Below are 15624 nucleotides of genomic sequence, written 5' to 3'. Positions count from 1 at the left end.
GTTTTAATCGAGCTACTACCGTACAATCGGGTATTCTCTCTCCTTTTACTCTACTCAGCATGTTCCTCTTCATATATTATTTTATAATTCTTTCCATGTTTTGAAACATTGAGGACAATGTTTAGTTTAGGTTTGGGGGTATAGAGTAGATACCATGATAATTTGCTATAATTAAAAAAAACGAACTCCTTCTTCTTTTTGAAAAAAATCGAAAAAAAAAAAAAAAAAATGTATATTCAGAAAAAAATATCAGAAAAATACCAAAAAAAAATCAAGTATTTATCAATTCCATCATCTCTTGTTCCAAAAATAAAAGAGATTGTCAATGTAAATAAGAGTCATGTAAATAGTCATCTTTTGTTGTAATAAGCAAGGAGGGTGTATGCCATTGATGTACAACGCGAGTAATTGTGAAATACCTCCAACTCATTCACAATTCTCGTAAAGTCCGGACAGCTAGCTAGATTTCGACCTCAGTTCTTAGCCTGAGAAACTATCTCTTGATGATTAGTAGTCATGACTTCAGATCTTTCTTTACACATGTGTAGATACACTTTACACTTATCACATGTCCTTATTTGTTATCAGTGCTAGGATTGTGCCTTCGATAGCTAGATTGACATCTCCATTTGCTGTGAGCTTAACTGTTTTGCACATGTCACGTTTGATGGAATCTGAGCTTATATTTTGACCTAGAACTTTGTAGGTACGTTCTAAGCAAACCTTCACGAGACTTCAACTCGTCCACTAGGGACACTTAGTGGTTTAAAAGGCTTAGTGCATACGCTAAATGCATTCGGAGACCAGCGACAGTGTATAGTTAGGATTTCCTTAGTTTTGTTTTACTTGAGGACAAGTAAAATTCAGGTTTGGGGGTATTTGATGAGTGCCAAATATTGTATATATTTATCCCTTTTTGTTGGCATTTTAACTCATCTTTGTGCAAGTAATTCTACATTTTACCCCATATTCTGTATTTCATTGTTTTCATGAATAAATTTTTTAATTAATTTTTGCATTTTTAGGTAATAAATAAAGTTCGGATGAGTCGCGGAGCGAAAAGAAGAAAAGTAGTGAAAAGCGGGAGAAATTACGCAAGGAAGCCGCGAAGAATGGTGCGCACAACCTCATTTTCTACACACAAAAGCGCCTCCGTTCTCAGCCGTCAGATCAGTTCCCAGACGCATCCGATGGTCGCTTCATAGAGCATCAAAATCTGAAGTCTCTGCCAAGCACCACAGCGCCGAAATTCCAAGCCTTCAGATTAGATGGTAGTTGAATCCAACGGTCGCTCCCTTGCTGTGCATCAAAGTTTGATATCTCCGCCTTACACTACAACACCTAACCCCATCTAGAGCCGTTAACTTCGTTGTATCAAAAAATCTGACGGTCGCTACAAGCTTCACTTCACATCACCGTCCGATCTACCTACCAGCTTCGCATCCAGTGACTCAGCATCGCAGAACATCAAACTCGATACGCCCGCCTCACACCCTAGCGACCGAACCTATACTAGCTAACCAAACACGCCTCCTCTGCCAAACCATCGAGCTCACCCCATCTCCTCCCCCATTCCCTCTGCAGAAACCATGTCCGCCACCAGCTCCGCCTGCCTCTGCCTCAACCACCACCACACATCTTCCAAAAAGCCATCATGGCTATCACCTACACAAAACGCATCATTCCCCTATTCTTATAGCGGCCTATTGCATCAATTTCTCATCTCTCATCTCACTGAAACCCTAGGTGAGAAATTGATGAAATAAGTCGACCTAGAAACACAATTGAGGACAGGAGATGGACCAGGAGAAGCATATGAAGGATGGGTCGACGAGATGGAGCAGTTATCCCGTCTAATTAGGTGAGAAATTTGGAAAACCCTAATTTCATAAATTGGGGATTTTTTGGGGGAAAGTTGTTGTACGTCTAATTAGAGGAATGGGTCGAAGTTTTCAAGTAGTTATCAATCTATTAGGTTTTTTTTGGTTTCACTTTTTGTCAGAACCCTAGTTCATTGTTTTGGGGGAAGAAAAAGCTATTGTGTATAAATTAGGTTGATTGGTGTGTAATAGAGATATCTCTGGTCTAGCCAGTGAGTAAATGTGATAGTTTTCATTTTATTTCAAATATCAGTTACTTGTGATCAGTGCAAGTGAATTGTGTGTTATGCCTAAAAATCAACTGTGAAGTGTGCTGTTGTCATGTGGAGCATGTGTGTATGTGTTGACATTATGATTATAAGAATGTTCATGTGCTAATTCTTTGCTAGGGCTTAGAGGAAGCTCCTGATCATATGCTAGGATAATAAATGTGTATGTATTGTCTTGAAATGCTTTAACTGCCTTAGGATTAATGAAATGCCATTTGAGTTACTCACTTGTGATCAGCTGTGCTGTTAGAAGACAGCTGATGCTAGGAGTGCAGCTAGGTCAGTTGCAAGAATTTAGTCCATTAGAGAGATTGCCTTAAGTCTAGTTAGCTAGTTGAGCTAAAGATTTGTGATCAGTTGTGCTGTTGAAAGACAGCTGATGCTAGGGGTCATTTAGCTAGGTTAGTTACTCTATCCTCATTGTAATCTTTCATGAAAAAAAAAACAAGACATACATTGCATCACAATTTCCTTAGCCTAGGGTCAGGTGGTGGAATCAAAAGCCTTAGTACCCTCCCTTGAACTCAGAAAGCTTTAGAAACTCCCCAAAGAGAACTTTAGCAAATCCTCCAAGTCCCTGTGGACAAACCCCTATTTTACCCCTTTCTTGCTTCAACTTCCCTGTATACTTGCAGGTTAGTTTGTAGGTTACTTTTCCCTTCACACCAAGTTTTTGGCGCCGCTGCCGGGGACTCGGTAGCGGTTTGCTTGTTTTCTGATTGTTTCCTGATTTCTGTCTTGATTTTGCGTCACTACCTTGCACTGCTGACAGTGCTGCTGCTGCTGGTGTGCAAGTGTTGCTGCTAGCTAACTGCTGTGGTGTTGCTGTGGTGCTGTTGCTGCTGTGCTGCTGTGAAGCTGCTGCTGTGCTGCTGCTGAAGCTGCTGCTGCAACTGCAAGTGTTGCTGAAGCTGCCTGCTGCTGCTGTGCTGCTGCTGCTTCTGATCCAACCTGCTGCCAACTGAAGCTGCCAAGCTGCTGCCAGGCCTGCTGCCAATCTTTCTGCTGGGCTTGTGCAACAATCTGCTCTTGGGCTTGCAACTTCAGCTGGGCTCCGTTGCTGTGCTGCTGCTGGGCTCTGCTACACCTGCTGCTGCTGGGCTTGGACGTGAGCTGCTAGGACGATCCTAAAGCCCAACTGGGCCTTGCAACTAAAAGGGGACTAAAAGCCTATTTTTGGGCTTCCCTCCAAAAATCAGGTAAGCCTAACCCATGAGCTAACCCAACTGGGCCTCATTAAATTTATCTGGGCTTGTATTTAAGTGTTATATTTGGGCCTGTAATAATTTTATTTTTTTTTCTTTATTTTTCTATTTGGGCTTGTAATAATTTTTTTTTTTTTTTTTTTTTCTTTTTCTTTGTGGGCTTGTCATTATTTGGTTGTTATTTTTCTTTTTTTGTGGGTTTGCACTTTATTTTGGACTATAGGTTTATATCCCAACCATTGGGCTCCTAACCTTACAAAGAAGGGAAAATTTTTGTCGGTCCGTGAGTTAAGATTTTTCTCACCAAAATTCTCCAAAGAACCCAAGAACCAAAAGCCTTTTTAGTTGTTTGGGCTTTTTGTCCAAATTAATCCAAAATTTCTCTAAACCCATTGTGAAACCAAAACCCAACCAAAACCAAATTTTAGGTCGTGTTTTTCATTGACTGTGGGCTTGTTAGATGTTAGTTCGTCGATCAATGATCTTGTTAGGATATGGTTGTGACCTTTAGAGACCAATCAAACCGACTAATTAGAGTCAATCCAATAGACCCAATTGACATACCCACATCCTCCGAGGAAAACACACCAGACCAACCTGAGATAATGGAAGAACCCCGTAGCCTCAAGGATTACATGTACCCCACAAGGACAAGCCAACCCTCGTGCATTGTTTTACCAGAAGCCACTAGTCATTATGAGCTAAAATCGAGCACAATACAAATGCTTCCCGTGTTTAGAGGAATTGAAAATGAAAACCCTTACCATCACGTGAGAGAATTTGAGGAGATTTGTGGAACTATCCGTTTCACTCAGATGTCTGACGAAACCCTCAAATTGAGACTATTCCCTTTTTCTTTGAAGGAAAAAGCCAAGTCATGGCTGTATGCCTTACATCCACAATCAATTAGGACATGGGACAACCTCACGAAAGAGTTTTTCAAAAAATTCTTCCCTAATCACAAGACTGCGACAATTCGTCAAAATCTGAACAGCTTTGTACAATTAGAAGGTGAAACCTTAGCTAGATATCTTGAGAGATTCAATGAATTATTGCTTAAGTGTCCCCATCATGGTTTTGAGAGATGGAGACTTGTGCAAATTTTGTATGAAGGTTTAGATGTCTCCACCCGAACAATTGTAGAGTCTATGTGCAATGGACTCTTCACAGATAAAAGTGCTGATGACTCTTGGGCTTTCCTAATTGAAGTTGCTGAAAAAACTCAACAATGGGAATCCATTCGTGAACCTAGAAAGACTACACCTGTAGATAAGGTCCATAGAATTGAGTCTAAATTTGAGGAAAATGCAAAAATGGCAGCACTAGCAAGAAGAATAGAAGCATTAGAACTTCAGAAAAACATAAAACCTTCTACCACTGCTTTCTGTGAACATGTCGAACTGGCTATTTGTGATATATGTAACAGTTCTGACCATCAGGTCAGTGATTGTCCGGAAATGCATGCATTCCAAGAATCTAGGCTAGAACAGGCACATGCTATGTTTCAAAAACAAGAGCATAACCCTTATTCTCAGACCTACAACCCAGGATGGAGGAACCACCCCAATTTTTCATGGTCTAAAGGACCCATACAAGGAGGGCCATCTCAACCCACTCAAAGCTTTCAAAACAACCAAGGCTATCAATACCCTAAAAATGTTTCAGTGAGATGAATTGGTTCCTGATGCCTTGAATTTTTAAAACCAGAATAGTATTTATATAAAATCTTGCCGGCAGTTTGTCAGCCTGCGATGTATGGGTTATGGACCTTTCCGGCATGTAATGTCAAAAATCCTTGTTTCTACTGTGTTCATATATGTTATAATCCGGCAGGCTATTTTAATGATACCCTGCTGGCTGTTGTTTAGCCGGCATGTAATGAAGATATCGACCCTTCTGGTCGTTGTTCCGCCGGATAGGTTATATTTGTTGACCCTGGCGACCTGTAATTTTTTTCTTAATTCTTCTTGTTCAGGTTGGAGAAGACAAAGAAGAAAGCTCGGAAAGCTCTTAGTCCTCCTTCAAGACCTCTTCGTGTTGGTGAAAACCAACCAATTCCATCTAGTAGAAGAGGTGATGATGATGATGTTGATGAAAGCACTCCGACTGCTGGATGAGGTAACAATGATGATGGTGATCAAGACATGCCTGATGTTGGAGGAGGTAATGATGATGATGATGGTAATGGAGATAAAGGTAAGAATATCCAAGATGAAATTGTTGAAGAGGAAGAGGAAGAAGAAGAAGAAGAAGAAGAAGAAGAAGGACATGGAGAACAAACTCTATCTATTGTTCAACCCACCGAAGCTTTAGCTTCAACTTCAACCGAACGAGGAAGAGGGTGATCACTAAACCAGCTGATTCTCACATGCCTCCATCTCACTTGATGGTTGCACTGAAACCAAGTGAGCCTCCAAGGGGGACCCCAAGAGATGGTGCAAAAGTTCTTTTTGGATAAAAGGACTCATTGGCATGTACGATCCATAATACTATTGCACCATGGGCATCTAGAATTTGGATACATGCCCATGGGCATCTAGAATTTGTCAACTCATGGGCATCCCTTAGATAAGATGCATGAGTATTCTTGGGGTACTGCGGTGGTCGCCTTCTTGAACAATGAGTTGACAAAATGTTCTTGGGCACTCACTAAGTAAGTTAACGGAAACACATGTCTCTTCCAAGTATTTTTATTGTCTAAATCATTTATATTTAAAATTCCCGTAAGATAAGATTCTTACTAAACTTTTTTTTTTGCATAGGTTTTGATATATGAGCACTTCCCTTCTTTGTTCAAAACCAACTCCTACGTCAAAGTGGATGAGAGTGTTGCGGTTGATAAGCCAAGAGCGCAAAGGTACAGTTTTAAGGGTACTCAGGATAAGGAAATGGCGCAAAATCTTATGAAACTCCGAGACGCCGTCGACAAATTGACTACGGAGGAGGTGATATTTGATTTCTATCGAGATGATATAAATCAAGGTTTAATCCAAAGGAGAAATGAAGTTGTTTCATTATACGATGGAACCTTGATGACTACGTTTGATGGATTTTCAATGTACGATCCACATCGGGTAATGCGACAATTAGGTTACGTCCAAGAAGAACCTCATTTCGATGAAGAAAAGTCGTTCTTTACTGTGGCCATGACTGATTGCACCACGTCCCAAAAAAGTATAAACGTTGCTTACGTTCCAGAACCAACTCAAGAACATTGGGACGATAGACATCGCCGTAAAACCGATGCAAGTATTTTGGACGACGTGACCACCAGTCATGAAGCTACAGAGAAATACATGGCGTGGTACTTGGGTTGGGCTCGTCCTACTGTGGTTAGCAAAATGACTGCTGAAGAACTGGCTCGTAAGAAGAAGATGGAATCGAAATACCCAACAACAATGATTAAGTTCTTTGTAAGTATTTTAGAGTTTCTCTTACTATTTTAAGATTGATTGCATTACCGAATCATTATATTAATTGTTTGTTGTTTAACTGAAAATAGAAGGAGCAGTTGAAGACCTTTATGAGGGTGTTGTGTTGCGCGAAAGACAGGGGAGAGCCTTTGTCGATTGAAGAGAAACGTAAGCACATTGACTATGCTTGCAATGTTGACAATGAAGATTCACATATATTTTTTCAATCAACTTGAGGCTGAAGTAAAGGTGGAAGAAAAAGTTAAGAGGGAAGCACAAGCCAAGACGAAGGCTGATAAAAAGAGGACTCGTAGTGCTCGTGGTGGTTAAGGTAATAGTAGTGGTCGTGGTGCTGAAGGTAGTGTTCCAAAACGGTGTTGTGGTCGTGGTGAATGAATGCTTTCCTAGTTTATTTCTTTATGTTGTGGTGGAAAAATGTTTAATTTAATGGTGTGGACAAATGTTTTTTACGGTTTATGGGACATGTTTTCGTATTTTGGACAAAAAATGTTGGATTTCTAGTTGTTGAATGAATTGTTTTTTTAGCTATGTAAAGTTTCAATACTTATGCCGGCATGCTTCTTTTAATTTACATTGTCGACTGTCCCAAGGCCGGCAATGTTGTGAATTGTCAGATTGCCGGCTCTGACAACGGAAATTGTGTAATTACCAAGGCCGCAAGGATGTGAAAATTGTCAGACTGAGGGCCCTGATAACGGAAATTGTGTAGTTACCAGGGTTGGCAAGGTAATACGATTCTTACCTAGCCGGTTGTTTGCTCGTCGGTTAGGTAATATGTTATCGACCCTGCCGGCTATGTGTGGCAAAAAGAAACCTTTCTCCTGACGCCTAAAATCATATAAGGTCGGCATGGAAACAAAATGCATACCTTGCCGGCCTTATGATGGCCGGCATGCTAATGATCCAATACGGTTCCGGCGGATACACAGAAGAAAAACCTTCTCCTGATGCCTAAAATCATATAAGATCAGCATGGTAACAAATTTACGACCCTGCCGGCCTTACTTAGTCAACATACTGGTGAAATGAAACAGTGCCGATGGATTTAAATTTCAAATTTTTTGCAAGTACAATTTCATTGATTGACTTGTACTTGGGCACTATAACGGCCAAATTTGGCCACCATCTTATAAATACACTATTTCTTTCTACAAAACAACATACAAATAGTTCCATATACTCTCCAAAGCTCATATCATCATACACTCCATCTAACTCACCTAATAGCTCTCTACAAACAACAATGACTTCATTTGATTCAAATGAAGATTTGGCAATCACCAAAGCATGGTATGCGGAAAAAACAACTTAGACGTCAATCCTCCAAAAGGGTGGATTCCACAACTTTTTGGGCTAGGGTACACAACAAATTTATCCAAGACTTTCGGAATCTAAATGCAAGAAGTGTTCAAGCCATCGATGAAAGACACCTAGTAATCGAAAACGCGATACTTGCTTTTTTAGCTGTCCAACCTCCGATTTTCAACGCACGTCCCTTCACCTTGTCTATTGCACAATTTGTGAGTATTTTTCTGTTTTGTTTTACATGATCCATGTTGTTTTATCTTCCAAGGAAACACCACTAACAAATGTAAGTTTGTTTTTGTAGCACGAAGTCGTGAAAGAAAAATACTTGGAGGAAAAGAGGGAAGCATTCACATTCGATGCAAACTACCACTTCTTGGCGGATATAATCCCGAAGGATAACCCGGACTACTTGGATGTTGTATCGTCTTCGTCGGAAGAAGATTGATGGCTTTAGAAGTTTTTGTATAGGTTTTGTGGGTATACCTCTATGTACCCTCTCATGATACTATAACTCATTCACTAGGGTCGCCTAGGGGTTCAAAGGATTCATGCACATGCTAAGTGCATTTCTATTTCCGTCGACAAGGATTAGGTTTTATGTTTCAATCAATGTAGTAACCAAAATTGAATGAATAAAGTGAATTACATCTTCCTATATTATGTTTTCTGTTTGGTATAAGTACATGCCTCCATGGTTATGAATCCTTAACATGCCGGCTACATGTCAACCGACAGTGTTAGAAATTATGTCCATGCCGACCATATGATCGCCGGCAATGTAGGAAAATTTTCCATGTCGACCGTAAAATTCTGGCCCAAGATAATCGGCGTATTCTTCATCAAAGACCCTTCCGGCCGATAATCGATCGGGGTGTTCAGCATTCGAAAACCATGACGGCCTCTATTAGTCGGCAGCTTATTCAAAGTAGACCCTGCCGACCTCTCTTTGGTCGGCACCTTATTCAAACGTTTACCTTGCCGACCTTGTGCATTTTCAAAACCAATTTTTTTTATCGAAATCGAACTCATAAGATAGATGAAAGGTTTAATCTATTGAATTCATAATTACAAAATTTTAATGCAAACTCAATTAGTTAACCTAATCAGAATTTTAGTGTTAATTAATCAAGGACATATTGGCCATTTAGAAAATACAAGGTTAAGGGGTGGTTTGGGTTTACTTCAAAATAAACAGATTTTGTCTTATTGGATATACCCCAATTAGTTTAAATATACCAATCTCGCCAGGTTTGTATAGTCTATTAATAAGTTTTGTCCATTTTTTCCGTCTAGTGCTCTAATTTGGTTTTATGGTAGGCCAAACGGCATACAAATATCACAATTTACAAACTCATTATATTTTCCACAAAGATTATTGAAAATGAGAAAGAAAAAAACTTATGAGTAATTGGAGAAAGCTTTATTTGTTTTACTTAATATTGGAGGAAACCTGAAATAGGGATAGTTTTTACTGATTTGTAGAATTTTGTGATCCAAAGATACCGTATTGATGATTTGGGTAATTTGATGATCAGGTTTCTGAAAATCGACAGAGGAAATGCACAGAATCTCTAGGATAGAAAACTGGGCCCATCCATTGATATTCTAGATGTAATTTTAGAATGATTTTTTGGGGACTACTTAAAAAATGGGAGACTACTCTCTAGTTTTTGGGGTGGACATTGGTAGTAATTTTGAGTCACCCCTTATCTATTTTTTTAAATACCTACTTTACCCTTGATGATAAACTTAGATAGTGTAATAAATGATTAGTGTTAGTGTAATGATTAGTAAGTGATTAGTGATTAGTGAGTTATATTAGTGAGATTGTTTTGTTATAACATTATTATTGAGAGATAAGAAGAAGAAGAAGAAGAAGGAAATATGAAGAAGAAGATGAATGAACCCAAAAAATCTTTTTTTGAGTTTAATAATTATGATTTGAGTTATTCATGGTTGAATTATGCAAAAATTTGGCCAAACTCAAAATTTCTGGAAAAACTTCGGTTACATCAACCTAGTTCAGTAACCAAATTTAGCTTGCGAGGTAACCGAACTGTTCTTAATGTGTAGTTCGGTTACTAAATTTAGCACACGCAGGTACCCAAACTACATGTTAATGGTGGTTTTCTAGAGTTCGTTATGCAATCCCCAGAACATGTAACCGAACTATTTTATAGAGTTTACAGTGCATAGTTCGGTTTAGTCGACATCAAAATACCTTTGTTACCGAACTATTGAGTTCGTTTTTGTCGAGTTTTTCAATTTCATGGCCAAACTTTCACAAAGAAAATCTAAATACAGAGTTCGGTAAGGCCCAAATATATTTGTAGACAGGAGTTGTTCAGATTTTATGGCCCCAACAATATATTTCGATGTAGCCATTTTTCTTCACCTGAACAAGCTTGTTTACAAGGAAAAATATAGTTCAGTTAAGAGAATTTTTTTTGCGAGCATACCGAACAAACTATTTCAACAGTTCGGTTACCCAGTGAAATTATCGACAAAACTGAACTCATTCTTTCAAAGGAAAAATAGAGTTCGGTTTCAAGAATTTTTTTTGCAAGCATACCGAACAAATTATTTCAACAGTTCGGTAAGGCCCAAATATATTTGTAAACAAGAGTTGTTCAGATTTTATGGCCCCAACATCATATTTCGATGTAGCCATTTTTCTTCACCTGAATAACCTTGTTTACAAGGAAAAATAAAGTTCGGTAAGAGAATTTTTTTGCGAGCATACCGAACAAACTATTTCAACAGTTCGGTTACCCAGTGAATTTACCTACAAAACCGAACTCATTCTTTCAAAGGAAAAATAGAGTTCGGTTTCGAGAATTTTTTTTGCGAGCATACCGAACAAATTATTTCAACAGTTCGGTTACCCAGTGAAATTATCGACAAAACCGAACTCATTCTTTCAAAGGAAAAATATAGTTCGGTTACGAGAATTTTTTTTGCGAGCATACCGAACTGTTCTTATTTTGTAAGTTCGGTAAACAGATATTGGCCTAAGAGTTGCGAGCACACCGAACTGTTCTTATTTTGGAAGTTCGGTTACCAATTCTAGCGTTAGAAAAAAAATTCTCCTAATCGAAATATCTACTGTAACTGCTATTTTCAATGGGTTTTGATGATTTCTAATCGATTTGTTCAACAAATAACGAATTGAAAAGAATGGGTATGTTATAATTTTGATGATTACTTCTCATTTTTTCAACTAAAAACGAATGACAAGTAATGGGTTTGTTATAATTTTGATTTTAATTTCTTAATAATATAAATTAAGCTATATATAGAGATGGCAATGGTGGTGATTTGAGGTGGTAGATGGTAATAGTTGGTGGTGAGCGACGGTGATGATGGAAGAAGATGATTATATATATAAGTGGTGCACCTTTTTTGAATAATCCCTAAAAAAATCGTTCTAATTTTAGGCAACAAAATATAGCTCTAGCACAATTCGTAACCTTGATATATTTTCAGCTAGTTTTCTTTGTTTACTCGTCCTTGCACATTGGTGCCTTGTCAACAGTGAATTTTGGAGTCTAGTATTTTTTTTTTGAAGCATAATGGAGACTAGTATTGATGAGGGTTATCATTGAACCTTTTTGAAACTACCTTAACTCTTCATAGCGCATCACTGACGTCACTTACAGAAAAAATTATCTATATTTTCGTTTACAACACTGAGCTTTCATCAGTCCAGTATATTTTAGAAATATTTTAACTCGTGGGCATATCAACTCTTGGGCCATTTGCAATTTAACTCGTAGTCGTGGGCCTCGTGGCCATCTAAATGATAATGAATCATTTTTTTTGGGACCATGATTCTTTTGAAGGCTGTTTTTGAGTATACCAAAAACTTTCTAGGCATATAAATTTATTTTCCTAACTAGGGTATATTTATAAGGAGTGTGCAATGGGTGTGAAATGACCTATGTACCCTTAAACACTTCGAAAATATTGATTTGTAGGTTTTAGGTTCGGCTGACTCGTGTTGATAAGTTATCAGCCGAACTTCCCTCTGTAGACTGAATTCTTTCGATCTTGTTTTGATCATAACTTCTTCGTCCGATGTCGGAATGACCTCATTCTTTTTTGCGTTATCTTCGTATTTTCATTCTATTGAAGATGAAGATAAAATCTACTTGATTTTAATGGGTTAAAATCTACAATTTTCATTATATAAGCTGAACCATTAACATTTTTATTCCTGAACTCTCAGGAATAGGTTCGGCTTACATCTATGAGCCGAACCAACCCATTGATGAACAGTTCGGCTTACATCTATGAACCGAACCAACCCATTGATGAACAAATTTTGTACCAAACGATTTTTAATGGTATGTTCGGCTCATACGATTTTCATTATATAAGCCGAACCGTTAACATTTTTTATTCCTGAACTCCCAGGAATAGGTTTGGCTTACATCTATGAGCCAAACCAACACATTGATGAACAAATTTTGTACCAAACGATTTTTAATGGTATGTTCGGCTCATACGATTTTCATTATATAAGCCGAACCATTAACATTTTTTATTCCTGAACTCTCAGGAATAGGTTCGGCTTACATCTATGAGACGAACTGTTCATCAAGGGATTGGTTCGGCTCATAGATGTAAGCCGAACCTTTTCCTGGTTCGCCAAACCTCAATGAAAAAATAAAAACTTTTGATAATTTCGAGCTATAAAAGTGAGATTAAGGATACTATAGAAGTGTACATGTGTATTAGAAGCATTGGGTTCCTCATCAATGTCTTCATCATATGGATTTGGCTCATAAAACGCATCATATTGAGTTTGTGTTTGAGCTTGAGTTTGAGTTTGAGTTTGAGTTTGTGTAAAATCATTCTCATAATCTATACAAACAAACCTTATAATTCTGAAAATTATCTTAATCACTAAACAAAAATTTTAATCACCAATCCAGATTATTAACACTAATACATAAAGGGCAGAGTTGTCATTATAAATTTTTTGGTTAAGGGGCTTTTTGATTTTGTTATTTGATATCCCTTTTTGTCTTTACTTTGTATGCCTAGAAAGTTTTTGGTATGCCCAAAAACAGCCTTCATTTTTATCTATCTTTCACAACTTCAAGACAAGTTTTGGTAAATTAGCTGTAGAAACATACCTCTTTCACAACTTCCTTCACTCGTCTCAAAGAATCAACAACACCAACGTGGATCGTTTTCCCGTTTCGAAGAATCCGAATTCCACAGCTTTTCACAATTTTTCCATCTGTTATCATGCATCCAGCAACACGACCACTGCCGCTGCTGAAGACGGCACGGATATCAGCAGCTCCAATTGGTATTTGTTCCTATGAAGAAAGAATAGAAACGGTAACCTTGATTTAGCTTGAGCTCTTATACTTAAGAAATGTAATAATATAAATGAACTGATTCGTTAAAATCCTTCATAGATTTTGACAAGAGAGAAAGGCAGAACACGCATGTGCCATGTATGTTGGACACTTTATGTGACTAACAAGAGCATTCCATGCTTCATAATGGAGACAATTGAAAATAGTAGGCATTAGATATGGTTTACCTCAACGGGATCAAGAAGTCCTTCCATTGCTTTCCTCATGTCATCGATAAGCTCATAAATGACTCTGTACAACCGAATCTCTACACCTTTGTTGTCTGCATGGCTCTTGACAGCATTTGGCACTTTGACATTGAAACCTATTATAATTGCTTTACCAGCTGCCACAACAAGATCAACATCACTTGCACTTATATCCCCTGTTGCTTGCAGAAGAAACTTTAAAGTTACATTATCCTGAGGGAGCACTTGAAGAGCTTGTCTGATGGCCTCAATGGAACCCTAATAGAGACGAAGAGCTTCAGAATTAATTTGGAAGAAGTAAAGACAGATTTAAAAAACAAACAAAATATTGTACTTCTGAGGAAACTATATCAATGCCACTAGGATGGTATACCATCCCCTACCAGCAGGATGCGAAGGACATCCAGGGGAATATCAGTACTGAAAGGTACTAAAGTGGCAGCATTGCTTCTTTAGACCTTCTCGAACAACACCAGTTTCATTTTTGGTGCAAGTTATCTCATTGCATCATGAAAATTGCTAGCCTATCCTTCCATTATATTGCGACACGAGAACAAAGTACACTATTGATTCTGTTACATAGATCATTTAGAATTTGAAAAATTACCTGTAAATCAACCTTCATCACAACATTCAGCTTGTGCAAATCTATTCCAGCCTGCTTTCCAGCTGAAACTGCGGCAGCTAATGAAGAAAGTGTAACCATCCCATCACCGACTTTTGATGATATCCTTTCATCTCTTAATGATACTGCACGTGTCTCTGCCATTTCACGAGCAGTATCAAGTGAGTCAACAACCTCAAACTCATCTCCGGCAGTAGGAACACTACTAAAACCAAGGACCTGCAACAGTACATGGGATATTAGGCAGATATATACAAAGTGTATGCAGTTGTGGAAGGTATTCACACAACAATGAGGAATGAAACAGCAAGCAATTCTTGAATGCTTCAAAAAGGATGATGTGGCTGCAAAAGTTATCATGGTGTAGCTAAGCACGTTGCGCCAAAATCACCTTAAACAAAACAATCACTACTAAAACCCAGAATATCCTATCAAAAGAGAAGAAAAAAAAGTATCTAAGCATGAAAAGCAATACATAATGGTAATCAAAAAATACCCATCAGAGAACTGCACCAATACATAGCGGTAATCAAAAATGCCCATCACGTCATGGAGATCAAAGAAGAAGAAGATGATGAAAAGCATACTTGAAGGTGAGCAGGGGTTAGTCCACGAATAAGTTGGAGGGAGTTTAATGTATTTTGAATTTTGGGGATTTTGAGGGAGTGTAAGAGAATATAGGGAGTTTGAGAGAGTTTGGTATTTTGAGTGTAGGGAGTTTGAGAGACTCTCCCAAAATCTCTACTTTTTTGAGAGATTTGGAATGAGGCAAAAATACACTATATACTCCCTAGAACTCCCCAAAAAAAAAAACCAACTCCCTAGCGTTCTAATTTTTACGACTAACACGGAGTTTAAGAGGTTCTTTCAAACTCCCCTACGACTAACAAGGTTTTTTAGGGAGTTTGGGAGACTCTCCCACGACTAACGGGGATTTTGAGAGACTCCCTCGAACTCCCCCATGACTAACGGGAAAAAAACCAACTACACCCAACTCCCTTGAGGACTAACACCCTGGAAGCGTTTTTCTCTAACCAAACTCCTCCTAAATTTCTACTGTTTTGAGAGATTTGTTGAGAGGCAAAAATACACTAAAAACTCCTTCGAACTCCCAAAAACAACCAACTCCCTAGTACTTTAGGGTTTTATGACTAACAGGGAGTTCAAGAGCTTTTTTTAAACTCCCCAGCGACTAACAGGTGTTTTCTAGGGAGTTTAGGAGACTCCTCTAAACTCCCCCACGACTAACGGGGATTTGGAGAGACTTCCTCAAACTCCCTCAGGACTAACAGGAGAAAACCTAAATACATTAGAATCTCTCG

General features: G+C 38.4%; 1 protein-coding gene across 1 annotated transcript; it reads right to left on the bottom strand.

Moving 5' to 3' along the window:
- Nucleotides 1-8840: 8840 nt before the first annotated feature.
- Nucleotides 8841-14662, bottom strand: LOC113328549 (translation initiation factor IF-2, chloroplastic-like). The gene is made up of 4 exons (XM_026575628.1): nucleotides 14285-14662; nucleotides 13657-13935; nucleotides 13238-13426; nucleotides 8841-9146 (listed from the first exon to the last, which is right to left on the bottom strand). The coding sequence occupies exons 1-4, from the start codon at nucleotides 14660-14662 to the stop codon at nucleotides 8841-8843; spliced, it is 1152 nt and encodes a 383-aa protein (XP_026431413.1).
- Between the last annotated feature and the right edge of the window lie 962 nt (nucleotides 14663-15624).

This window comes from Papaver somniferum, unplaced genomic scaffold (genome assembly GCF_003573695.1).
Source record: "Papaver somniferum cultivar HN1 unplaced genomic scaffold, ASM357369v1 unplaced-scaffold_11, whole genome shotgun sequence".
In the NCBI taxonomy this organism is placed as follows: domain Eukaryota; kingdom Viridiplantae; phylum Streptophyta; class Magnoliopsida; order Ranunculales; family Papaveraceae; genus Papaver; species Papaver somniferum.
Note: the sequence above shows the minus strand (reverse complement) of the source record. Positions and strands in the feature narration are given on the sequence as shown.

What these genes read in the sequence shown, in the direction of transcription:
- LOC113328549 (XM_026575628.1), bottom strand. Translation starts at nt 14,662, where the DNA reads ATGATAACTTTTGCAGCCACATCATCCTTTTTGAAGCATTCAAGAATT. An exon ending in GACTTCTTGATCCCGTTGAG is followed by an intron (nt 13,427 to 13,656) that starts GTAAACCATATC and finishes CTTTCTTCATAG; the next exon opens with GAACAAATACCAATTGGAGC. An exon ending in TGAAGGAAGTTGTGAAAGAG is followed by an intron (nt 9,147 to 13,237) that starts GTATGTTTCTAC and finishes TGAATTCAATAG; the next exon opens with ATTAAACCTTTCATCTATCT.